This window comes from Mauremys reevesii, linkage group 22, assembly GCF_016161935.1.
Source record: "Mauremys reevesii isolate NIE-2019 linkage group 22, ASM1616193v1, whole genome shotgun sequence".
NCBI lineage: Eukaryota > Metazoa > Chordata > Testudines > Geoemydidae > Mauremys > Mauremys reevesii.
The window spans coordinates 17,284,874-17,312,207 of record NC_052644.1 but is presented as its reverse complement, the minus strand read 5'-3'; the positions used below and the strand labels follow the sequence as shown (position 1 = coordinate 17,312,207).

The following is a 27,334-nucleotide window of genomic DNA, read 5'->3' as shown; positions in this document are numbered from 1 at the left end:
GATGTGGAGCTCGTGGGGAGAAAGGCAGTAGCCAGATGCAGAGGAATTGCAGAGAGAGGATCCCTCCAGCACACTGGGCAGAAGCTGCCTAAGAAGCCAACATGCCAAAGAGAGAGAAGCAAAGCAAGAGGCCAGGGAAGCCTCCAGAGCAGGAGCAATAGGAGGCAGCTCAGGGAGCCGCAAGGGAGAGACAAGAACTGGTTCTGGCTGTTCCAAACAAGGACCCTGAGATGGAACCCAGTGGAGTGGATGGGCCCGGGTTCCCCTACCTACTCCAGCGAAGGAGTTTTTGAGAAGAAAACTCCAAAACATGGAGATCTAGGGCTCTCTACCCCACTAGAGTCAAGGAATTTCCAATTCCCCATGATCATGAAGGGGACTGAGTCTATTAAGGACCCAGTGAAAGGGCTAGAGAATGAACTTGACAAATACACAATTGAGGGTGGAGGCATAAGGGGGATAGAGTCAGGTGGTGAATCTCTCCATCCTGCCACAGTGGGGTGTTAACAGATATAGGACACATATGCAAGGCCCCATTGAGTTGCAATGAGATTTGTGCTCTGCAATCACTTAGATTTTTTGAATATCACACAATCAGTCATCACTCAGGAAAATCCGTCACTGGAGGCTGATTCTGAACTAATTTAGCAGTAACTCCATGCAGGTCAGTGGAGTTACAAAGGTGTAAAATTGATGTAAATAAAGTCAGAATTAGGCCTTGAAATTAGTTTAGGAGCTGGGAAGGACCTTTAGGAGCTGTCTGTCTGATAAGAACAGGTGGTGTTTCTAGTTTGATTATAGCATCAAACCTGCTGATTTCCTTAATAATGGAATAGATTCTAATGTATTGAGGTTCCCACGCTGCATCTATCACCATAGTATCAGCACCTCTATCCATGTGCTCTGTATTCTCTTACCTGAATTGTTCCGAGCCCTTCTCCATTCTGAAATGAAAGTAAGAAAACAACAGACATTGAATTACGAGAGGCATTGACTGAAAATTTCCTCCCTCCAGCAGCAGGGAAGTTCCAGACTGAGGGCAAGTGAGGATGCCAGATGCATTAGGGGGTGATTCCTTTTGCAAGAGTTAATATAGACAAAAATGGCACTTGGATGGTCATTCTCTCTCCTCTCTCTCTATCACACACATGCTGGCTGTTCTGAGCTAAGATTAGAAACCAGGGCAGGGGTCATGCTCTGGCTAAGATCTGCTCTGTCAGTTCTGCACCTCCAGCTAATAAGTCACCTCCCCATGTTACCTGATCTCTCTGGCTTTGATCTAACTCCCTCTTACAGTTCCCCTCTCACTTGAACAAAAAATGAATCTTCCCATTAACACACACAGTGTTTCCAAGCACCAGGGGCTGTATTCACAGTAACCCAGCTTCTACTAGGCAGGACATAGAAGGACAATTCCCTCCAATGTGTGTCTACATTGCAGAGGGGAAGTGTAATACCCAGCATGGATAGACAAACACGTGCCAGCTCTGTTTGAGCTAGTGCACTAACAATAGCGGTGTGACATTACTGACTAGGGTTAGCTGCATGAGTTCAATCCACCTGACCCCTGGGTACATGTTCAGACAGCTAGTCTCTCTGCACTTACACTGCTATTTTTTGGCATGCTAGCTCGAGGAGAGCTGGCAGGTGTCTGTCTGCTTGCACTGGGAATTACACACCCCAGCTGCTGTGCAGACATACTCTAAATCAGTGACACTCCAGCTGTGGCTACTGAGGTGTTTTACACCCCATATGTGGCTGTCAAGGAGACAGTGGGTCTGTCCCACTCCTCAGGCTGAGACAGACAACAGGGATCAGGCCACATCTGCCATGCTGCCTGGTAAGTGTGAGCAGTATGGGGAGCTTCAATGTGTCTGCCTGGAGCTGCTGTATTCCCTGCTATGGATGAGGAAGAACATGGACTGTCAGGAGCCCCTTCTCCATCAGGAGCAGCCAGGGAGATGGAAGAGAGACACGAGAAATGGCCCCTCTCTCCAAATACCCAAGCAATGGGAGTGGGGACACCAGCAATAGTGCAACATAGGTCTTCACTCACCTAATTCCTTCTTCATTTCATCTGGAAAAAAAAAGTATTACAGCCTTTTAAACTCTTGTTCAGTGTTTCCCTTGGTATCATGAATCAAAGATTACCCAGTAAATGAATTAAATTGTTCAAAACCCATGATGACTTAAATTTAAAAAGAGCTAGAGAAATTTATAGCCCGACAGCTGGAAGAATTTACTGTGATGATGGTTTATGGTTTGGATGATTAATCTCACAGATATTTATGTCGAATGGGGAAAAAGTGTGGAGTTCAAGGGGCTTTGAGATTCAGGTAAGGGACTGCAGATCTGCAGAGCTATCTGAGCCCTTCTTCCACATAGAAAGAGAGTAAACTCGGGTGCTCTTCAGAGGATATGGGTGCCCCATTCTTTTTTATAGAATCATAGAATATCAGGGTTGGAAGGGACCTCAGGAGGACATCTAGTCCAACCCCACACTCAAAGCAGGACCAATCCCCAACTAAATCATCCCAGCCAGGGCTTTGTCACGCCTGACCTTAAAAACCTCAAAGGAAGGAGAGTCCACCCTCTCCGTAGGTAACCCATTCCAGTGCTTCACCACCCTCCTAGTGAAAAAGTTTTTCCTAATATTCAACCTAAACCTCTCTCTATCCCTGTGCTGAAGATATTCTCTGTTTCATCACCAGTACCAAGGGTGTTGATGGCATCCACATTGGCCCCAATGCTGAAGAAGTTGAAGGGCCTGTAATAGCAGATGGTTTCGATAGTCCTGCTGATTCCTGAGATGTGATGAGGTTGGCATGACAAACAAAAAAAGTCCATTGCTGCCACACCTGTGCCTGTATTTCACAGCCATCCCTAGATGGATCCACAGTCAACAGTACGGTACAGGAAAACTCCTGTCCCAGTACAACCCTGGTTACCATCTGGACATCTCAAGGCTGTCTTTGAGGAGGAAGATGATGAATCCTTCCTTTCTGCAATCTGTTTTATGGGTTCTCTTTCAAGGCAGTTCTGGAGACACAGAGCAACTTCCCTCTTTGAGGGAGAATCAGAGTCCCATGGTCTGTCCTCTGCCACTTCATGGGTGGAAGGCAGCTGAGGGTGGTTAGACCCACAGGCAGTGGAGGGTATTGATACCGACACAGGCCTTATGGCTTGCTCCACCAACTGCTGCTTCGGATAAAGTTTCCTTGACATCTGTGTTCTCTATTTAAAAGAACAACTCTCTCTGAAATGTGACCCACCCCAGGGTGAAGCAAACAGCAAGTGTGTAAGTCACTGATGTAGACAGAGACCCCGACATGCTGGGCAATGCTGAAGCCTGGAGAACACTGCATAACACTTGTTGCTGGGCAACACAAAACATTAAAAATGACTAACCGTAAAAACTACACTAAATCTAATTAGACTTTAGATTCTACCATGAACAACTATTTAAAACTATTTTGAAAGTGAAAAACTCAGCAAAACAGAATGATATAGAGCGAAAAAACAAAGAGAAAAATGTGCACGGGGAACTCTAACTATTGCCCCTGGCATCAAGAAGGAACTGAGGGGGGTCGGGGCAGTGCCGCCCTTGTATAGCCTCTGGAGGGACCAAAAGAAGGTGTTAAGCACATGCGCTGCCCTGATGGGTACTGCTAGGGGAAAATCTCCAGCCCCAGTGCACTGAGCACAAACTCACCTGAGTGGAATAAACGTCTCCAACCACCCCAAGCAGAACTAATAGTTATAAAACTAAAGATTTTGTGAACAGGATTGTGTTTTATGGAGATTCTCTCTTTTGGTGAAGGAGAAAAGGTGCATTATCCTCACACACATCCAGCCCAGTCCCCGGCTCACTCTTTCTCTACATAAAGTTCCATGGTTCTGAAGAAGGAGCTTTGAATACCAAGAAAAGGGGCAACAGAAGAGCAGAGTGTGTTGAACCCTCCTTCCATGTAGGGGGAGGGGGTCACAACTCTCCCCCCCCCCACACACACACTTTTGTTCTGGCACAGAAGCTCCTGTAAGACACTCTTAGGAGGGACAGGGTCTGAAAATATTGCACAAAAGAAATTGCACCAGTTTCCATGCTATAGCATTTGAGAGACCACCTGCCAGTGGAAAATACTCTACAGCACCGAATCTCAACTTTAAAACTTACCCACCTTCCTCTCAATGCAAAAGCAGAAAGATCCTGATTAGTGTGGGTTGGAGAGCCCTGGAGCTGGATCCTGGGCTTCCCACAACCCAGTCCCACAAGCACTGAAGCTTTGAGCAGGGGGTTGGACTAGATGACCTCCTGAGATCTTTTCCAATATTGATCTTTTATGATTCATGACAAGCACCTTTTGACTTCAGTGGGAGCAAGATTGAGTCCAGACTGTTTATTAAAAACACCCCTCTGGAGCTTATCATTTTCAGACTAAAATATATGAACCATTGCTCTGTTCTGTGTATTTCATCAGTTAAAAAAAGGGAAAACCAAACCAGCCAACCAAAACCAATAACCAAATAAGGTAAGGTGTCATAGCTAGGGAGAAAGACAAAGCAATTTTGATATGTTTACTATTAGAAATTGCAATGTGTTCAGAACCCATGGAAATGAGCACAGAATAAATAACAGAGAAATCAGAGTAGGTAGAAAAATGAACAAGTGTTGGACCAGATTTCATTCACAAAGCTTCGTAATGACAGTTCACTTAAAATTCATATTGATTTCAATGGAAATTTAGAGTTATGGAAACAGACATCACACACTGAGGTACAGATATAAAAAATGGTCCTATAAGAAAGAGGCTGAAAACATGGTTTAGTTAGAACTGGGCAGAAACTAGAATTTCCATTTCATGGGAAATTCTATTATTGTAAAATTAGTCTTTTCTTCTAAAAAGAATGAAAACAAAGATTTTTGAAATTTCCTCCAAAATGTTCAGGTCAACCAGAACATTCTGTTTTGATAAAATTGAAACATTTTGTTCCCTTTTTTAAATGAAAAAAAAATATAAAAAAATCCATTTCAATGAAGTCAAAAAGGAAAGTTTTTACCTTACTGAAATGTTTTGTTTTTATTTTCCCCCAAACAATTTTCTTTTTTTGAAACACACACGTTTCGATGGAAAGTTTTTAACAGCTCTTGGTCCAGTAGTGAATACACTGGGTTGGAAGCCAGAATATCTGGGTTGTATTTCCTGCTCTAGCAAACATTCCTGTGAGAATGTGCAGGAGAATTTTCAAAAGTCTCCTCTGGGTGGTCTGCATAGGGCATGGGTTTCCAGCTGGGGGAAGCTATTTTGGAAAGACTATTCTCCTCCCAAACCGGCTTCCTGCTTTTGATGTACTTAACTTTTCTTTGTTTAGTTTTTAAACCTTCAGCTAGCTGCCCTTCAAAATATTTTTGGCCTGTTTAATTGTACTTTAACACTTGTCAGAGTTTATGCTCCTTTCTATGTTCCTGTCATAAATATAAAGGGAAGGGTAATAACCTTTATGTATGCAGTAACATAAATCTCTCCTGACCAGAAGGACCAATGGGGAAAGAAGATCCTTTGAAATACGGGGTGGGGGAAGGTTTTATTTGGCTCTCTTTGTTGGTTCCTTCTTGGGACAGAGAGCGAGACCAAGCAGGTAAACCAGCTTCTGAAAAAGTATCTGAAATGATATATCTAAAGTTACAAAAAATGTAAGTAAAGGCAAGGAAATGCATTAGATTATCTTTTGTTTTAGCTTGTAAATTTTCCCTATGCTAAGAGGTAATTTTATTCCTTTTTTGTAACTGGGAAGTAGAGTCAGAGGGGAATCCTCTGTGTTTTAAATCTTTTTATTTAGCCTGTAAAGTTATCTTACATCCTGAATTTGCAGGTGTGATTCTTTTATTTGTTTTTAAATAAAATTCTTCTTTTGAGAACCTGATTGATTTTTCAGTGTCCTAAAAAACCAGGGATTTGGTCTTTGTTAACCTATTGATTGGTATATTATTCTCAAGCCTCCCCAGGAAAAGGGGGTGAAGAGGCTTGAGGGGATATTGTGGGGGGAATAGGGCTCTAAGTGGTGCCTCCCTGAATGTTTGTTTAAATCACTTGGTGGTGGCAGCAATACTGTCCCAGGATAAGGAAAGGAATTTGTGCTTTGGGGAAGTTTTTAACCTAAACTGGTGGAATATAAGGTTAGGGGGTCTTTCATGCCAATCCCCAAATCTGTACCCCAGAGTTCCTCAGTAGGATTTTACTTCTAATTTTTAATGGATGCCTTTTTGCCTCTAACTGCTTCTTTTACTTTGTTTTTTAGCCTTGGTGGTATTTTCTTGGTCCTCTTAATATGATTTTTTTTAAATTTGAGGTATATATTTTACTTGAGCCTGTATTATGGTGTATTTAAAAAGTTTCTACAGCTTGCAGACATAACACTTTTGGGACTGTACCTTTAAATTTCTGTTAAACTAGTCCAATGATTAACTCATCTTTATCAGTCTTAGTTCTCTCAAAGTAGAACGCTACTGCATGTCTGATGTCCAGAGTATATAGTATTTAGACCTGTTTGCTCCCATGAGGTTAAGGGAATAATGAAGGAAGATGAGTTGGTTGGTTCAATTGGAAAGAGGAGGGTATAGTGGGTAAAAATTTAGTTTGATGTCAAATATTTGTTCCTCGTGTTTTTAATTATAGAGTGTGATCGAGTCATCCCTTTTCTTTATTTAGCAAAAAAGATTGAGCTCCTGGAGTGTATCACTATAAAATATGTTTTCTAATCCTTTAATCATTTCTCTTCTTCTTCTCTGAACCCTCTCCTATTTATCAGCTTCCTTCCTCAATTGGGGACACCAGAAATGGACACAGTATTTCAATGGCAGAGCCAAAGACAGAGAAAATATAATCTTCATAGTCCTACTTAATACCATCCCCATGTCCTCTGGCCCACTGGCTACCCAACCCATTCCTATTGAAGGGGTTTTGTGAGCTTCAAGGAAAAGGGTACAGTCCTGCTGAGAAAGAAATTGCACCTGTTCAGATTACAGACAATGTGTGTCTGACTGACCCAGTTATGGGACAGGAATGGTGAGCGGGTTCTTGGATATCACCCTGGGGATCAGTAGGTGGGAGTGTATATAAAGGGGTTAATGGCTCTTCCTGGAGATCTCAGGCTTGCACGGGGACAGCACCCTCAGCATCCTGCTGCCAGAGGCAGAGGCATCCAGGAAACTCTTCTGGCAGAAAGACACAAGACCTCTGAGCATGAGACCTGGCATGTGTCAGAGTCTTGGGCTTTGTGGTTATTCCGCATGCTCTGCACTCTGCTGTGTGAGCGGAGAACCCCCCACCCTGATGCAAGATGCAATTAAAGGCCCTGAAGTTTCCAGCAGAAGTTTCCCATCCAAGGATGCTCTGGCCTTTCAATATCAAGAGTTCCCCCTCAGAGCACTGTATAAAACCCCACAGAGATGTTTAAGACTTACCATGATTTTCTGGGTGCAATCTAGAGCTGGCTGCTAAATATTTCCCTGATAAAATCCCACTCTGTGTGATCACCTCAGAAATCAAAGCAAACTCATTCTTCCTGTCCTACCATTGTTTGCAAAATGAGATACAGGCTCATACCACCTATTTGTCTTTTTTTCTGAAAATTGCGTTAATGAACTTTTCTTTCCTCTCAATAGCCTCCCTGGCGCCAACTTCATCAGTGCTCCAGGAATGGAGCAACCATGGAAAAAAAGACAAGGTGTCCAGCACTCACCGGCAGGCCCTGCCAATCAGGTCCTCCCCCTCCACCCCAGCACCTCATGTCCGCCACAGATCAGCTTTTTTGCAGAGGGCAGGAGGTACTGAGGGGAGGAGCTGAGGAAGGAAGAGACGGAATGAGGGTGGGGCTCCCTTGGAAGAGGGGGTGGAACAGGGCAGGAAGAGGCAGAATGGAGCAGGACGATGTGGAGCAGGGGTGGGGTCTGGGGCAGAGAGGACCCAAGAGGAAATGAAAAAGTTGGCGCCTCTGCCTACACTGCCCTCCCATTATTTCATAACTGAATCAAACCTTAACAATGTCTCATTCATTTTGAAGTGAATAATCAGAATGTTCCTCCTTAATATGGAGGAAATAGAAACTTTTGACTCTACTGAGATACTTTTGCTTCTTTCTTGTTCTTTTTTCATCCATACATTTTTTCCATCTGAAATAGAAACATTCCCATGGAAAGTTTCTGCCAACGCCTTGCTCTCATACTGAGGACACGGGATGGGAGGACAGAACAGCTACGTTCTATTTCCTGCTCTAGCAAACATTCCTGTGTGACTATCAGCACTTCCTTTGCAGAGGGATTGTCAAAGAGCCTACACTGGGTGCTCTGCACAGGATGTGGGTTCCCAGTTTGGGGGAAGCTCTTTGGGGAGGACATTTCTCCTCCAACCCTGAGGCACAGGGTGGAGTGTCCACATGGCCTCAGTTACTACAAGGTCAGGCACAGCACTAGCAACTCGGTCCTGCCACACTCCCCAGCCAGAGCCTTTTCATTGAATGGAAATGTTCGATTCCTGTAGCATGTGGATTTTTTTCTCATACCCGACTGCCCTTAAACCCCCCACTGACTTTCTTTGCAAAGTGACGTCTCAGCTCGATGACATACCACAATTCCACAGTAATCTACACAGACTCTCCACTTCCTAGATCCACAGGGAATGTGTCCCTTCTGCAGTATAATGTACGTCCATTGTCTTATGAATTGAAGAAGGTGAATGAGATCCTTTCTTTATTGATTAGCATAAATATTGTTCATGGGGAGTGAATTAGCTATTCAATCCATGGGCTAGCCCCATTCCTATCCCACCAAGTAGTAGATAGAGGAGATTATATTCTTGCTTTATTCAATTTAAGAAGAAGCTTCATGGTCACAAGTAATTAACAAAAGGTGAATACGTTCCTCTGCTAATATGGGTTCTGCTATGAAAGGAGCAGTAACACCATTTACATAGTGTGCTGCATTCCATTTGCTTATTTCAATGCAGAGTCCTTTCAATGTCTACATTGCCTTTAATAGTGTGTCTCTGCAAGAGTGTTACCGTTCTTGGAGTATACAAACAAGTAGTGGGTGAGTCTATTTAAATTTCAACAATGTATGAGCAGCACTGCTCAGAACCAGAAAGTGCTCATATACGTTTATTGACAAAATTAGACAAGTCATCCGCTCTATCAAAAAGAGGAGTAGAGCACATGGAAGGAAAAGGCCACAGACTTACTTATTGTTTTTTCCATTTCTCCTAAAAAGAGAAAATATATTTAAAGATAACAATAGCACCTTTTGTAATATATGACCAAGAACAAAGGTAACTACTAGTTAAAATATCAAAAGCTGTATTTATTGGAGAATAGCTCTGAGGGAGCAAGTGACACAGTGAACATCATACTGTCTAAGGCCGGAAGGAAACACTCTCAAAATCTATTACATGCACCAGAGAACTTCCCCGAAACAATTCATTTTTGCAATAGAGCAGTTCCTTTAGAAAAAAATGTCAAGTGATGAAGGATGCACCACAACCTCTCATCAATTGTAACAATGGCTAATCACCCTCACTCTTAAAAATGTATACCTTATTGCTAGTCTGACTTTCCTAGTTTCAGTTTCCAGCCACTGGATTTTGTTAGACCATTCTCTACTAGGCTAAAGAGCCCATTATCACATATATGTTCTCTGTCTACATATGGCTAGAGTGTATCCAAGCCACCCCTTTTCTTTGGCGAACTAAATAGATTGAGCTCTTTGAGTGTATCACTATAACACATGTTATCTAATCCTTTAATCATTTCTCTTCTTCTTCTCTGAACCCTCTCCTATTTATCAGCTTCCTTCCTCAATTGGGGACACCAGAAATGGACACAGTATTTCAATGGCAGAGCCAAAGACAGAGAAAATATAATCTTCATAGTCCTACTTAATACCATCCCCATGTCCTCTGGCCCACTGGCTACCCAACCCATTCCTATTGAAGGGGTTTTGTGAGCTTCAAGGAAAAGGGTACAGTCCTGCTGAGAAAGAAATTGCACCTGTTCAGATTACAGACAATGTGTGTCTGACTGACCCAGTTATGGGACAGGAATGGTGAGCGGGTTCTTGGATATCACCCTGGGGATCAGTAGGTGGGAGTGTATATAAAGGGGTTAATGGCTCTTCCTGGAGATCTCAGGCTTGCACGGGGACAGCACCCTCAGCATCCTGCTGCCAGAGGCAGAGGCATCCAGGAAACTCTTCTGGCAGAAAGACACAAGACCTCTGAGCATGAGACCTGGCATGTGTCAGAGTCTTGGGCTTTGTGGTTATTCCGCATGCTCTGCACTCTGCTGTGTGAGCGGAGAACCCCCCACCCTGATGCAAGATGCAATTAAAGGCCCTGAAGTTTCCAGCAGAAGTTTCCCATCCAAGGGGATGCTCTGGCCTTTCAATATCAAGAGTTCCCCCTCAGAGCACTGTATAAAACCCCACAGAGATGTTTAAGACTTACCATGATTTTCTGGGTGCAATCTAGAGCTGGCTGCTAAATATTTCCCTGATAAAATCCCACTCTGTGTGATCACCTCAGAAATCAAAGCAAACTCATTCTTCCTGTCCTACCATTGTTTGCAAAATGAGATACAGGCTCATACCACCTATTTGTCTTTTTCTGAAAATTGCGTTAATGAACTTTTCTTTCCTCTCAATAGCCTCCCTGGCGCCAACTTCATCAGTGCTCCAGGAATGGAGCAACCATGGAAAAAAAGACAAGGTGTCCAGCACTCACCGGCAGGCCCTGCCAATCAGGTCCTCCCCCTCCACCCCAGCACCTCATGTCCGCCACAGATCAGCTTTTTTGCAGAGGGCAGGAGGTACTGAGGGGAGGAGCTGAGGAAGGAAGAGACGGAATGAGGGTGGGGCTCCCTTGGAAGAGGGGGTGGAACAGGGCAGGAAGAGGCAGAATGGAGCAGGACGATGTGGAGCAGGGGTGGGGTCTGGGGCAGAGAGGACCCAAGAGGAAATGAAAAAGTTGGCGCCTCTGCCTACACTGCCCTCCCATTATTTCATAACTGAATCAAACCTTAACAATGTCTCATTCATTTTGAAGTGAATAATCAGAATGTTCCTCCTTAATATGGAGGAAATAGAAACTTTTGACTCTACTGAGATACTTTTGCTTCTTTCTTGTTCTTTTTTCATCCATACATTTTTTCCATCTGAAATAGAAACATTCCCATGGAAAGTTTCTGCCAACGCCTTGCTCTCATACTGAGGACACGGGATGGGAGGACAGAACAGCTACGTTCTATTTCCTGCTCTAGCAAACATTCCTGTGTGACTATCAGCACTTCCTTTGCAGAGGGATTGTCAAAGAGCCTACACTGGGTGCTCTGCACAGGATGTGGGTTCCCAGTTTGGGGGAAGCTCTTTGGGGAGGACATTTCTCCCTCCAACCCTGAGGCACAGGGTGGAGTGTCCACATGGCCTCAGTTACTACAAGGTCAGGCACAGCACTAGCAACTCGGTCCTGCCACACTCCCCAGCCAGAGCCTTTTCATTGAATGGAAATGTTCGATTCCTGTAGCATGTGGATTTTTTTCTCATACCCGACTGCCCTTAAACCCCCCACTGACTTTCTTTGCAAAGTGACGTCTCAGCTCGATGACATACCACAATTCCACAGTAATCTACACAGACTCTCCACTTCCTAGATCCACAGGGAATGTGTCCCTTCTGCAGTATAATGTACGTCCATTGTCTTATGAATTGAAGAAGGTGAATGAGATCCTTTCTTTATTGATTAGCATAAATATTGTTCATGGGGAGTGAATTAGCTATTCAATCCATGGGCTAGCCCCATTCCTATCCCACCAAGTAGTAGATAGAGGAGATTATATTCTTGCTTTATTCAATTTAAGAAGAAGCTTCATGGTCACAAGTAATTAACAAAGGTGAATACGTTCCTCTGCTAATATGGGTTCTGCTATGAAAGGAGCAGTAACACCATTTACATAGTGTGCTGCATTCCATTTGCTTATTTCAATGCAGAGTCCTTTCAATGTCTACATTGCCTTTAATAGTGTGTCTCTGCAAGAGTGTTACCGTTCTTGGAGTATACAAACAAGTAGTGGGTGAGTCTATTTAAATTTCAACAATGTATGAGCAGCACTGCTCAGAACCAGAAAGTGCTCATATACGTTTATTGACAAAATTAGACAAGTCATCCGCTCTATCAAAAAGAGGAGTAGAGCACATGGAAGGAAAAGGCCACAGACTTACTTATTGTTTTTTCCATTTCTCCTAAAAAAGAGAAAAAATATATTTAAAGATAACAATAGCACCTTTTGTAATATATGACCAAGAACAAAGGTAACTACTAGTTAAAATATCAAAAGCTGTATTTATTGGAGAATAGCTCTGAGGGAGCAAGTGACACAGTGAACATCATACTGTCTAAGGCCGGAAGGAAACACTCTCAAAATCTATTACATGCACCAGAGAACTTCCCCGAAACAATTCATTTTTGCAATAGAGCAGTTCCTTTAGAAAAAAATGTCAAGTGATGAAGGATGCACCACAACCTCTCATCAATTGTAACAATGGCTAATCACCCTCACTCTTAAAAATGTATACCTTATTGCTAGTCTGACTTTCCTAGTTTCAGTTTCCAGCCACTGGATTTTGTTAGACCATTCTCTACTAGGCTAAAGAGCCCATTATCACATATATGTTCTCTGTCTACATATGGCTAGAGTGTATCCAAGCCACCCCTTTTCTTTGGCGAACTAAATAGATTGAGCTCTTTGAGTGTATCACTATAACACATGTTATCTAATCCTTTAATCATTCTGGTGCTCTTCTATGAAGCCTCTCCAGTTTGACAACTTCCTTCTTCAGTTGGGGACAGCAGAACTGCACTCAGTATTCCAGCAACCGAGCCATATATTGAGCTAATATAATGCCTATAGTCCTAATTAACATCATCCCCATGCCATCTTGTTTGGGGCCTAGTGAACACTTTCCTCCTGAAGGGCTTCTGTGAGCTCCAGTGAATGGGGTACAGTTTTTCTCAGACAGAAATTGCACTCACCAGCAGACACCATCAATCAGCTCCTCCCCCTCCACCCTAGCGTCTCCTTCCCACCGCTGATCAGCTCTTCTGCAGAGGGCAGGAGGCGCTAAGGGGGAGGAGCCGAGGAAGGAAGAGGTGGAATGAGGGCGGGGCACTCTTGAGAGAGGGGTGGAGCAGCGTCAGAAGAGGAAGAGTGGGAGTAGGAACAGGTGGGGCAGGGGTGGGGCCTTCAGGGAAGGGGTATAGTTGGGACAGGGCGTTGGGCAGAGAGGTGGTCAAGTACCCGCGAGGAAATCAAAAAGTTGGCACCTGTGCCTATACTGCCCACACATTATTTCATAACTGAATCAAACCTTAACAATGTCTTCTTCATTTTGAAGTGAAAAATCAGAATATTCCTTTTCAATATGTAGGAAATGGAAACTTTTTACTCTAATGAGATGCTCTTCCATCTTCCTTGTTCTTTTTTTAATTACAAACAGTAGTTTTTGGCCTGAAATAAACATATTCCCATGGAAAGGTTTTGTCAACACCTTGCTCTCATAGAGAATACATGGGACCCGAAGACAGAATATCCAGGTTCTATTTCCTACTCTAGCAAACATTCCTTTGTGACTAATTAACATCCTAATTAACATCATCCCTCTGGTTTCGGGCCCTCTGGTTTGGGGCCTAGCGAACACTTTCCTACTGAAGGGCTTATGTGAACTCCAGTGAAAGGGGTACCCTTTTTCTTAGACAGAAATTGCACTCACAAGCAGGCCCCACCAATCAGCTCCTCCCCCTCCACCGCAGTGCCTCCTGCTCACCACTGATCATTTCTTTCTGGAGAGGGCAGAAGGCGCTGGAGGTGGGACAGGGGACGAGGTTGGGGCACGCTTGGGAGGGGAGGAACAGGGCAGGAAGAGGTAGAGTGGGAGCGGGCAAGGATGGGGCCTTAGGTGAAGGAGGTTAGGAGAGGCAGGGCCTGCGGCAGAGAGGTTGTCAAGGACCCCTGTGGAAATCAAAAAGTTGGTGCCTGTGCCTACACTACCCCCCTGTGTTTGGGTAACTGAATCGAAACTTAACAATGTCTCCTTCATTTTGAAGTGAAAAATCAGAATATTCCTTTTTAACTCGGAGGAAATAGAAACTTTTGCCTCTACTGAGAAGCTTTTGCTTCTTTCTTGTGCTTTTTTTCACCCAAAATGTTTGTTTCCACCTGAAATAGAAATATTCCCATGGAAAGTCTCTGCCAACATCTTCCCCTCATAGTGAATACACCGGTCCAGAAGATAGAGTATCTAGGTTCTATTTCCAAGAGTCTACACTGGGTGCTCTCCACGGGATGTGGTTTCCCAGTTTCGGGGAGGCTCTTTAGGAAGGACAATTCTCCCTCCTTCCGTGAGGCACAGGGTGGAGTGTCTGCATGGCCTCAGTAACTACAAGGTCAGGCACAGAACTAGCAACTCGGTCCTGCCACACTCCCCAGCCAGAGCTTCTTCATTTAATGGATATGTTCAGTTCCTGTAGCGTGTGGATGTTTTTCCTATCGTACCCTACTGCCCTTGAACCTCTGCCTCTTTGACTTTCTTTGCCAAGTGATGTCACAGCTTGATGACATTCCACAATTCCAGAGTAATCTACACAGAACTTCCCATATCGATGGGAAATGCAATGATAGCGTCCCTTCCGCAGTTGAAATTGTTCTAACCATTAAGGCCACACTTAGTTTGGTCAGTCAACTGTAACTATTGAGTAAAGTAGGCAAACTCACCCTTTTCCTCCTGGAGTTGTTCTGCAAAAAAAAAAAAAAAAAAAAAAAAAACATTGGGGAGGAGAATAAAACAGTTCAGTGTATGTCCATTGACTTATGAATTGAAAAGGGTGAATGAGATCGTTTCTTTCTTGATTAGCATAAATATTGGCCATGGATAGTCAATTAGCTCTTCAATCCGTGGGCTAGCCCCATTCCTATCCACTATGTAGTAGATAGAGGAGAATATATTTTTGCTTTAATCAATTTTAGAAGAAGCTTCATGGCCACAAGTAACTAGCAAAAGGTGAATATGAAACACTACGCTCCTCTGCTAATATGGGTTCTGCCATGAAAGGAGCAGTAACACCATTTACATCATGAGCTGAATTCAATTCACTTATTTAAATGCAGAGTCCTTTCAATGTGTACATTGCCTTTCATGGTGTGTCTCTGCAAGGGCGTTATGGTTCTTGGAAGCTACAAACAGGTAGTGGGTGAGTCTATTTAAATTTCAACAATGTATGAGCAGCACTGCTCAGAACCAGCAAGTCCTCATATACAGTATTGACAAAATCAGCCAAGTCATCCGCTCTATCAAAAAGAGGAGACGATCACATGGAAGGAAAAGGCTACAGACTTACTTATTGTTTTTTCCTTTTCTCCTAAAAATTAGAAAAATATTTAACGATAACAATAGCACCTTTTGTAATATATGGCCAAGAACAAAGGTAACTATTAGTTAAAATATCAAAAGCTTTATTTATTGGAGAATAGCTGTGAGGGAGCTAGTGACACAATGAACATCATACTGTCTAAGGCCGGAAGGAAACACTCTCAAAATCTATTAAACGTGCCCGAGAACTTCCCCCAAGCAATTCATATTTGCAGTAGAGCAGTACCCCGCCCCCTCAAAATGTCCAGTGATAGAGGATGCACCACAACCCCTCGTCAATGGTAACAATGGCTAATCACCCTCACTCTTAAAAATTTAACCCTTATTTCTAGTCTGACTTTCCTAGTTTCAGCTTCCAGCCATATTCGGTGTTAGATTAAAGAGCCCATTATCACATATATGTTCTCTGTCTACATATGGCTAGAGTGTAACCAAGCCACCCCTTTTCTTTGGTGAGCTAAATAGATTGAGCTCTTTCAGTCTATCACTATAACACATGTTATCTAATCCTTTAATCATTCTGCTGCTTTTCTATGAACCCTCTCCAGTTTGTCAACTTCCTTCTTCAGCTGGGGACACCAGAACTGCACTCAGTATTCCAGGAACTGAGCCATATATTGAGCTAATATAACCCCTACAGTCCTAATTAACATCATCCCCATGCCCTCTGGTTTGGGGCCTAGTGAACACTTTCCTACTGAAGGGCTTGTGTGAGCGCCAGTGAAAGGGGTACCCTTTTTTCTGAGACAGATATTGTACTCACAGGCAGACCTAACCAATCAGCTCCTCCTCCACCGCAGTGCCTCCTGCTCACCACTGATCAGTTCTTTCTGGAGAGGGCAGAAGGCACTGGGGGTGGGGTAGGGGAGGAGCTGAAGAAGGAAGCGGTAGAATGAGGGTGGGGCACTCTTGGGAGTGGGGGAACAGGCAGGGCCGGCTCAAGGTTTTTTGCTGCCTGAAGCAAAAATATTTTTGGCTGCCCCCCACCATGTCCTGGGCTCTTCCCCACCCCAGCTGCCTACCCTGGGTGGGGATAGGACAATTCTTCCATCCCTGAGGGACAGGGTGGAGTGTCTGCATGGCCTCAGTGTGGAAATAGAGCAAGAACAGACAGAGATTTCAATGCATGACAGTCTCTGTTAGCAAGAGTCAGGCTAGCTGTAACCCTAATAATGTGAGATTTGTAGAAGCAAGGATTGTGTGAAGTGAGTGGGAAAGAACTGTGGGAGAAGTCGTTGTGACCTTGTTTCGATAATAAGGAATGTAAATTGGCATCTGAATAGAACTGAGAAAAATAAGATAACAAAATAGCCTATGTATAAACAAAATGCAGCTGTTGCTCATTATTGTAGGTAACAAAATTATAAATGACTGTTGTAATTGTTTACTTGGAGAGAGACCTGCCTAGGAATGGGGCAACCCTGTGTCCTAGGGCACTCCCTCCCTCTATACAATCGTAAAGAGAAAATAAAGTATGTGATTCTGCTGAACCCAACCAAAAAGTGAGAACAAGTTTTTCTCCAACATTAGTTACAAAAAGGTCAGGCACATCACTAGCAACTCGGGTCTCCTGCACTCCCCAGCCAGAGCTTCTTCATTGAATGGATATGTTCGGTTCCTGTAGCGTGTGGATTTTCTTTCTGTCATACCCGACTGCCCTTGAATCCCTGCACCTATGACTTTCTTTGCAAAGAGCTGGTGAGGTCTAGGCTTGATTACATACCACGATTCAATAGTAATCTACACAGACCTCCCCCCCACTTCCCAGATCCACGGAGTATGCAATGATAGTTTCCCTACTGTCGCTGAAGTTGTTGCAACCAATACAGGGCACACGAAGTTTGGTTAGTCAACTGTAACTACTGAGTAAAATAGGAAAACTCACGCTTTTCCTCCTGGAGTTCTTCTGCAAAAGAACAATGGGGAGGAGAAGAAAACAGTTCAGTGTATTTCCATTGACTTATGAATAGAAAAGGTTGAATGATATAGTTTCTTTGTTGATTAGCATAAATATTGGCGATGGATAGTCAATTAGCTCTTCAATCTGTGGGCTAGCCTCATTCCTATCTCACTACATAGTAGATAGAGGAGAGTATATTCTTGCTTTAATTAATTTAAAAAGAAGTTTCTTTGCCACAAGTAACTAGCAAAAGGTGAATATGAAACACTACGCTCCTCTGCTAATATGGGTTCTGCCATGAAAGGAGCAGTAACACCATTTACATCATGAGCTGAATTCCATTTGCTTATTTAAATGCAGAGTCCTTTCAATGTGTACATTGCCTTTCATGGTGTGTCTCTGCAAGAGCGTTATGGTTCTTGGAAGCTACAAACAGGTAGTGGGTGAGTCTATTTAAATTTCAACAATGTATGAGCAGCACTGCTCAGGACCAGGAAGTGTTCATGTACGTTATTGACAAAATTAGCCAAGTAATCTGCTCTATCAAAACAAGGAGTAGAGCACATGGAAGAAAAAGGCCACAGACTTACTTATTGTCTTTTCCATTTCTCCAAAAAAGAACAAAAATATATTTAAAGATAACAATAGCTCCTTTTGTAATATTTGGATAAGAACAAAGGTAACTAATAGATAAAATATCAAAAGCTCTCTTTATGGAGAATAGCTGTGAGGTGAACAAGTGACACAATGAACATCACTCTGTCTAAGGCCGTAAGGAAGCACTTTCATCATCTATTGAATGCGTCAGAGAACTTCCCCCAAACAATTCATGTTTGCAGTAGAGCAGTACCTTTAGAAAAAATTGTCCAGTGAATGAGGATCCACCACAACCCCCTGTAAATTGTTAGAAAGGCTATTCAACCTCACTCTGAAAAATTTATACTTTGTTTCTAATCTGACTTTCCTAGTTTCACTTTCCAGCCATTGGATTTTGCTAGACTAAAGAGTCCATTATCACATAAATGTTCTCTGTCTACATATGGCTAGAGTGTAACCATGCCACCCCTTTTCTTTGGTGAGCTAAATAGATTGAGCTCTTTGAGTCTATCACTATAACACATGCTATCTAATCCTTTGATCATTCTGGTGCTCTTCTATGAACCCTCTCCAGTTTCGCAACTTCTTTCTTCAGTTGGGGACACCGGAACTCCACTCATTATTCCAGCAACAGAGCCAAATACTAAGCTAATATAACCCCTATTGTCCTAATTAACTTTATCCCCATGCCCTCTGGTTTGGGGCTTAGCGAACACTTTCCTACTGAAGAGCTTGTGTGAGCTCCAGTGAAAGGGGTACCCTTTTTCTGAGACAGAAATTGCACTCACAGGAAGGCCACACCAATCAGCTCCTCCCTCTTCAACTCAGCGCCTCCTACTCACCACTTATCACCTCTTCTGGAGAGGGCAGAAGGCGCTGAGGGGGGAGGAGCTCAGTAAGGAAGTGGTGGAATGAGGGTGGGGCACTCTAGGGGGAAGAACAGGGCAGGAAGAGGCGGGAGTTAGAGTGGGTAAAGACGGGGCCTTGAGGAAAGGGGTATAGTAGTGGCAGAGCCTGGGGTAGAGAGGTTGTCAAGTACCCATGAGAAAATAAAAAAGTTGGCACCTGTGCCTACACTGACCCCACAATATTTCGTAACTGAATCGAATCTTAACAATATCTCAGTTCCTGCTCTATTAAAACAGGAACGTGGGCTGAGGTCTAATAACTCAATGATTTCTCTTTTCAATCTACAAGACTCCTACACAGCAGTAGAGCACACAGAAGAAAAAGGACAAAGACTTACTCATTCTCTTTTCCAAATCTCCTGAAAAAGAAAAAATAAATAAAGATAACAATAGCACCTTTTGCAATAATATGGCCAAGAAGAAAGATAACATAGTTAAAATTTCAAAAGCTGTATTTATTGGAGAACAGCTGCGAGGGAGCAAGTGACACAATGAAAATGATGGTGTCTAAGGCCGGAAGGAAGCACCGTCATCATCTACAACATGCTCCAGAGAACTTCCGCCAAACAATTCATGTTTGTAGTAGAGCAGTACCTTTATAAAAAAATGTCCAATGATGGAGGATGCACCATAATCTCTTGTCAATTATAACAATGATTAATCACCCTCACTTTTAAAAATTTAAATGTTATTTCTAGTATGAATTTCCTAGTTTCACTTTCCAGCCATTGGATTTTGCTAGACCATTCTTTGCTAGACTAAAGAGCCCATTATCATATATATGATCTCTATCTACATATGTTTAGGGTGTAATCAATTCACCTCTTTTCTTTGGTGAGCTAAATAGATTGAGCTCTTTGAGTTTATCACTATAACATATGCTCTCTAATCCTTTAATCATTCTGATGCTCTTCTATGAACCCTCTCCAGTTTGTCAACTTCTTTCTTCAGTTGGGGACACGGGAACTGCACTCAGTATTCCAGCAACAGAGCCTAATACTGAGTTATTGTAACCCCTAGAGTACTAATTAACATCATCCCCATGCTCTCTGGTTTGGGGCCTAATAAACACATTCCTACTGAAAGGCATGTGTGAGCTCCAGTGAAAGGGGTACCCTTTTTCTGAGACAGAAATTGCACTCACAGGCAGGCCCCACCAATCAGCTTCTCCCCCTCCACCACAGCGCCTCCTGCTCACCACTGATCAGCTCTTGTGGAAAGGACAGGTGGCGCTGGTGGGGGAGGAGACGTGGAAGGAAGATGTGGAATGATGGTGGGGCGCTCTTGGCAGGGAGAACAGGGCAGGAAGAGGCAGAGTTAGAGTGGGCAAGGTTGGGGCGCCAGTTCTAGGCACCAGCACGGCAAGCATGTGCTTTGGACTGCACTTTCCAAGGGGCTGCACTCCCCCCTCCGCCCCCCCCCCTTTTTTTTTCCCTTGGGGAGCAAAAAGCCGGAAACCGGCCCTGAACCAACATGTTCCCTGTCAGCTGAGGTTTTCAGGCAGAGCTGGAACTGACACTGCAGTTTTGGCTTCAGTTGCTACATGGCGCTCATGACAGCCTGAGTTGCACAGGCTGCACTGCAGTTCAGGCTGCCCTGCCACTGGGGAGCCAGTGCATCATCCCCTGGAGCTGAGCCTGGGCTGCGAAGGAGAGAGGGGCTCAGATCCGGGGGATGATGCTCTGGCTCTCCAGCGGCAGGGCAGCCTGAACTCCAGTCCAGCCTGCGTGTGAGGAGCCAGGGAGAGAGGGAAGTGGGGCCAGAGATGCAGGCAGGGAGGAGGGGACCTGCTGCCGCTGTTGCTTTGCTCTGAGTCTCCCCAGGGCCACGCAGTGTTTCCCTGCTCGAGTGGGTTGTGCAGAGCACCGCTGGACTGGGCAGGGAGCGCGGATCTGGGCTGACACACTGACAGGGAGAGTGGCTGGGCAGTCCAAGCTGCCAGGGAGCTGCCACCTCCTGCCCCTGGACCCAGCCCGCCACCCACATCCCCCACCACAGCCCTGCGCTGCCTGCCCTGGGCAGGGAGAGGCAGAGCCCGGCTCTGAGCGGGGCAGCAGGGGATACTGCCCTGCCGGGGGACTCCCGCAGCTCGGGCACCTGGTGGGGGTCAGTGTCTGTCCTCTCGGCTCTGCCTGTAGGGGGCTGGGGAAGCAGCTGTTAGCACCTGCCCCTCTCAGCCCCTGCACCCCCCATCCCGCTCACAGCCTCTTTGCTTTTACCTCCCCCCATCGCTCCTTCACTACACCCCTTCCCCTTGTACTCTCCCTTCTCCCGCACCTCTCCCCTTGAACCCTTTCCCAGCCCTCTCCTCCTGCACTTCCCCCTTCCCCTGCACTTCTTATCCCGCAACCCTCTTGATACCTCCTCTCCTCCTCCACCCTCCTCTGCGAGTACATCACACCCTGCTTCTCTGCCAGTGTAGAGCCCCAAGCACCCCCACACCCACTCCTCTGCCTGAACTCTCTTTAATAGATCCCCATCCGTTTATGGGTACAAGGTTTGAGGGTTAGTCCCTATGCCTCCCATGTGCATTTGGAGCACTAAAGATGTGGTTGGGGGGAGGGGGCGAGATTTATACTAAAGTGAAATAAAAATAGGAGAAACGGTTTGATCCCCACTGCAAGTGTAAATGGGAATTGCTGTAATGAACGAGGAGGTCATGTTTGGAGGTGAGGAGCCCAGGGCTAGGGTACCAGACAGTGCGGGTGGGGGAGGCCACGGGTGGGGGGGAGGCGGCCATAGCTCAGGTGGGGGGCAGCCAGAATATTTTGCTTGGGTCAGCAAAAAAGCTAGATCCAGCCTTGCTTGAAGGAAGGGGTATAGTAGTGGCAGGGCCTGGAGCAGAGAGGTGGATGAATACCCACGAGGAAATCAAAAAGTTGGCACCTGTGTCTACATTGACCCCACATTATTTTGTAACTGAATCAAATCTTAACTATGTCTCAGTTCCTGCTCTATCAAAACAGGAAAGTGGGGTGAGGTCTAATAACTCAATGATTTTTCTTTTCATTCTACAAGACTCCTACACAGAAGTAGAGAACACGGAAGAAAAAGGACCACAGACTTACTCATTCTCTTTTCCAAGTCTCCTAAAAAGAAAAACAATATATTTAAAGATAATAATAGCACCTTTTGTAATATGATGGCCAAGTAGAAAGATAACTAATAGTTGAAATATCAAAAGCTGTATTTATTGGAGAATAGTTGTGAGGGAGTAAGTGACACAATTAACATCATGGTGTCTAAGGCTGGAAGGAAGCATTCCCATCATCTATAACATGGTCCAGAGAACTTCCCCCAAACAATTAATGTTTGCAGTAGAGCAGTACCTTTAGAAAAAAATTCCAGTGATGGAAGATGCAGCACAAACCCTCGTAAATTGTAACATTGGCTAATCACCCTCACTCTTAAAAATTTATACCTTATTTCTAGTCTGACTTTCCTAGCATCAGTTTCCAGCCATTGGATTTTGCTAGACCATTATCTGCCAGACTAAAGAGCCAATTATCACATATATGTTCTCTATCTACATACGTCTAGAGTGTAACCAAGTCACCCCTTTTCTTTGGTGAACTAAATAGATTGAGCTTGTCATGAATAGTTAGTAAAGGGTTAAAACATAGTACCTGGTAGGCACCTGACCTGAGGACCAATCAGGGAAGAGAATTTGAAACTCCTAGGAGGGAACTTTTTCCCTCTGTTTCTGTGTGTGTTGTTCTTAGCCGTTTGGAGTTACAAGAGTCCAGATGTTTTAATCAAGTCTGCTACAAATTTCCATCTTTCTGAACTAACTTCTTCTAGTCAAAATAGTGAGTATTAGAAAGGTACTTTGTGTCCTCATCTAATAATCCTATGTTTGCAATTCTGTGTGTTTGCTATTGATTATTCTTAATTCTGCCTGTATTGTTTGTACTGAGAAGGAGAGAGGATTCTCTCCAGAACATAGCAAGGTTATACCCTATGAGTGTCCAGCTTGGACTTATAGAGATTCTGTATTTTCTTGTTTTTCTTTTAATAAATTCTTTTTATAAAGATTTGATTAAATCCCTCTACTGTGGATACAGGGGGAGGGGCTAAGAAACTCTCTCTCGGTGGTGAGACAGACTTATCTCCGGGCAGAGAGGGGAGGGGGAAGGTTTCTCTCTCTGTGAGTTGATCTGTGTTTCCCCAGGGAATGTCTTTGGAAAGAGGCAGGGGGAAAATAGGGGTGTCCCGGCCCACGTAATTGACCGGGTGGTGGCGGCAAAAAGGGGACCTACCCTAGGATTTTAGGGTGGGGGGATACATGCTGGTCCTCAACTTGAAACCCCCCAGTTTCAAGTGAGGGTAAAACCATGACAGAGCTCTTTGAGTCTATCACTATAACACATGATATCTAATCCTTTAATCATTCCTGTGCTCTTCTATGAACCCTCTCCAGTTTGACAACTTCTTTCTTCTGTTGGGGATTACAGAACTGCACTCAGTATTCCAGCAAAAGAGCCAAATGCAGAGCTAATATAACCACTATAGTCCTAAATAAGAACATCCCCATACCCTCTGGTTTGGGGCCTAGCAAACACTTACCTTCTGAAGGGCTTGTGTGAGCTCCAGTGAATGGAGTATATTTTTTGAGACAGAAATTGCACTCACCATCAGATACTATCAGTGATGAGCTGCTAAAATCTTAACAACCGGTTCCCTATTAAAAATTCTGATTTAAGGGATGTGCCAGAGCATGTATTTTTTGTACCAATAGGGTTACCATACATCTGTATTTTCCCAGGAGGAATTTTTAAAATTTAAAATTTTAAAAATTCTGCCCAGACAGCGATTTAAGAACCGAAAAGCCTGACATGTCCAGGAAAATACAGATGTATGTTAACCCTACCTAAAGTTCTTTTTTAAAAAGATGGGCCTGAACTAGAAATGAGCTCCGTTTCACATGTGTGGGTCCCTGCCACTCCCTTGGGGTGTGCTAAGGTGACCAGATGTCCCAATTTTATAGGGACAGTCTCAATTTTTGGGTATTTTTCTTATATAGGCACCTATTACCCCTCACTCCGTCCCGATTTTTCACTCTTGCTGTCTGGTCACCCTAGGGTGTGCACATGTGTGGGTCCCAGCTGCTCCCTGTCCCCCTCATTGAAGCAGGTGTGTAGGGTTACTGCCCTAAGAACTGCAGGGCACCAGTGGACATGGGGCTGGCTGGAGGCAGGGAGTGTGACACGGGCTGGCTGTGGGCAGGTGATGCAGACAGGGGCTGGCTGCAGACAGGGGCTAGCTGTGGCAGGGGCTGTGGGTAGCTGCCAGCAGGGGGTGGCTGCCGGTGGCTGCAGGCAGGGGGTGGCTGCGGGCAGGGGGTGGCTGTTGCAGGGACTGTCTGCGGGCAGGGGGTGGCTGCAGGTGGCTGTGGGCAGGGGCTGGCTGTGGCAGGCTGTGGCAGGGGGTGGCTACGGGTAGCTGCCCGCAGGGGGTGGCTGCAGGTGGCTGTGGGCAGGGGCTGGCTGTGGCAGGCTGTGGCAGGGGGTGGCTACGGGTAGCTGCCCGCAGGGGGTGGCTGCAGGTGGCTGCGGGCAGAGGGTGGCTGTGGGCAGGGGCTGGCTGCTGACAGGGGCTAGCTGTGGCAGGGGCTGTGGGTAGCTGCCAGCAGGGGGTGGCTGCCGGTGGCTGCAGGCAGGGGGTGGCTGCGGGCAGGGGGTGGCTGTTGCAGGGACTGGCTGCGGGCAGGGGGTGGCTGCAGGTGGCTGTGGGCAGGGGCTGGCTGTGGCAGGCTGTGGCAGGGGGTGGCTACGGGTAGCTGCCCGCAGGGGGTGGCTGCAGGTGGCTGTGGGCAGGGGCTGGCTGTGGCAGGCTGTGGCAGGGGTGGCTACGGGTAGCTGCCCGCAGGGGGTGGCTGCAGGTGGCTGCGGGCAGAGGGTGGCTGTGGGCAGGGGCTGGCTGCGGACAGGGGCTGGCTGCGGACAGGGGCTGTGGGTAGCTGCCAGCAGGGGGTGGCTGTGGGTAGCTGCGGGCAGAGGATGGCTGTTGCAGGGGCTGGCTGCAGGCAGGGGCTGGCTGCAGGTGGCTGTGGGCAGGGGCTGGCTGTGGCAGAGGGTGGCTGTGAGTAGCTGCCGGCAGGGGGTGGCTGCAGGTGGCTGTGGGCAGGGGGTGGCTGTGGGCAGCTGCGGGCAGGGGCTGGCTGCAGGTGGCTGCAGGCGGAGGGTGGCTGTTGCAGGGGTTGGCTGCGGGCAGGGGCTGGCTGTGGGCAGGGGCTGGCTGTGGGCAGGGGCTGGCAGAGGGTGGCTGTGGCAGGGGGTGACTGCGGGTGGCTGTGGGCAGGGGCTGGCTGCGGACAGGGACTGGCTGCGGCAGGGGGTGTGGGTAGCTGCCAGCAGGGTGTGGCTGCCGGTGGCTGCGGGCAGAGGGTGGCTGTGGCAGGGGGTGACTGCGGGTGGCTGTGGGCAGGGGCTGGCTGCGGACAGGGACTGGCTGCGGCAGGGGGTGTGGGTAGCTGCCAGCAGGGTGTGGCTGCCGGTGGCTGCGGGCAGGGGGTGGCTGCGGGTAGCTGCCGGCAGGGGGTGGCTGCAGGTGACTGCCGGCAGGGGGTGGCTGTGGCTGCAGGTGGCTGCGGGCAGAGGGTGGCTGTTGCAGGGGCTGGCTGTGGGTGGCTGCGGGCAGGGAGTGGCTGTGGCTACAGGTGGCTGCGAGCAGGGGGTAGCTGCGGGCAGGGGGTGAAGACGGGCTGTGGCTGTGGGCAGGGGCTGGCTGTGGCAGAGGGTGGCTGTTGCAGGGGCTGGCTGCGGGCAGGGGCTGGCTGTGGGTAGCTGCAGGTGGCTGCGGGCAGAGGGTGGTTGTGGCAGGGGCTGGCTGCGGACAGGGACTAGCTGCGGGCAGGGGGTGTGGGTAGCTGCCGGCAGGGGGTGGCTGCAGGTGGCTGCGGGCAGGGGGTGAAGACGGGCTGTGGCTGTGGGCAGGGGCTGACTGTGGCAGAGGGTGGCTGTGAGTAGCTGCCGGCAGGGGGTGGCTGCAGGTGGCTGTGGGCAGGGGGTGGCTGCGGGTAGCTGCGGGCAGGAGCTGGCTGCAGGTGGCTGCAGGCGGAGGGTGGCTGTTGCAGGGGCTGGCTGCGGGCAGGGGCTGGCTGCGGGCAGGGGCTCGCTGCGGGCAGGGGCTGGCTGCAGGTGGCTGCGGGCAGGGGGTGAAGACGGGCTGTGGCTGGGGGCAGGGGGGAGCGTTAGTCACACGCGGGGAGGGGCTGGGAGCAGCCCGAGCAGCAGGACTCAGCAGGGGACTCACCCGGCAGCAGCAGGAGCCCCACGGCCAGAAGTACAAGGAGCAGCAGCAACAGGGCCAGGACGCAGCCCACATGGCTCCTGCGCAACGCAACGCATCTCCCCCTGGTGGCCGGGAGGAGGAATTACAGGCTTCCCAGCCCAAGTCCATCAAAGCTTCCCTCGCAGGGAAGCCAGTTAACAAGCGGTTCTAAAACCGCTTCTAAATTTAACAACCGGTTTGTGTGAACCGGTGTGAACAGGCTCCAGCTCACCCCTGGATACCATCAGTCAGCTTCTCCCCCTCCACCCTAGCATCTCCTGCCACCACTGATCAGCTCTTCTGCACAAGGCAGGAGGAGCTGGGCGGGAGGAGCCAAGGAAGAAAGAGGCAGAAGCAGGGTGGGGCACTCTTGGGAGAGGGGTTGGAGCAGGACAGGAAGAGGCAGAGTGGGAGCGGGAAGTGATGGGGCAGGAGTAGGTCCTTGAGGGAAGGGGTACAGTTGGGACAGGGCGTTGGGCAGAGAGGTGGTCAAGTACTCGCCAGGATATCAAGAAGTTGGCACCTGTGCCTAAACTGCCCCCACATGATTGGGTAACTGAATCGAAGCTTAACAATGTCTCCTTCATTTTGAATTGAAAAATCAGAATATTCCTTTTTAATATGGAAGAAATAGAAACTTTTGTTCTACTGAGATGCTTTTGCTTCTTTCTTGTTCTTTTTTTCATCCAAAAAGTTTTTTTCCACCTGAAATGGAGACATTCCCATGGAAAGTTTCTGACAATACCTTGCTGTCATAGTGAGTACACGGGATCGGAAGACAGAGTATCTAGGTTCCATTTCCTGCTCTAGCACACATTCCTGTGTCAATATGAGCACTTCCTTTGCAGGGAAATTGTCAAAGAGCCTCACTGGGTGCTCTGCACAGGATGTGGTTTCCCAGTTTAGGGGAAGGTCTTTGGGGAGGACAACTATCCCTCCATCCCTGAGGCACATGCATGGTCTCAGTTACTACAATGTGAGGTACAGGACTGGCAAATCAGTCCTGCCACACTCCCCATCCAGAGCTTTTTCACTGAATGGATATGTTCAGTTCCTTTAGCACGTGGCTGTTTTTTCTCTCATACCCTACTGCCCTTGAACGCCCGCCCATCTGACTTTCTTTGAAAAGTGAGGTCTCATCTCGATGACATACCACAATTCTAGAGTAATCTATATAGACCCTCCACTTCC

The 27,334-nt window shown here is 46.6% G+C and overlaps 1 protein-coding gene across 1 annotated transcript in view; it reads right to left on the bottom strand.

The window, feature by feature from the left end:
• The window catches only part of LOC120388862 (butyrophilin subfamily 1 member A1-like), a 28,136-nt gene extending 1,980 nt beyond the window's left edge, over window positions 1-26,156 (bottom strand). Inside the window, exons 1-8 of the mRNA XM_039510954.1 lie at window positions 26,126-26,156; window positions 21,940-21,960; window positions 19,210-19,230; window positions 17,352-17,372; window positions 14,812-14,832; window positions 12,263-12,283; window positions 2,057-2,077; window positions 918-944 (exon numbers count right to left, since the gene is read on the bottom strand). Of these exons, the coding sequence (XP_039366888.1) occupies window positions 918-944; window positions 2,057-2,077; window positions 12,263-12,283; window positions 14,812-14,832; window positions 17,352-17,372; window positions 19,210-19,230; window positions 21,940-21,943 (136 nt within the window). The 5' untranslated portion in view covers window positions 21,944-21,960; window positions 26,126-26,156. The remainder of the gene's footprint in view (window positions 1-917; window positions 945-2,056; window positions 2,078-12,262; window positions 12,284-14,811; window positions 14,833-17,351; window positions 17,373-19,209; window positions 19,231-21,939; window positions 21,961-26,125) is intronic.
• Between the last annotated feature and the right edge of the window lie 1,178 nt (window positions 26,157-27,334).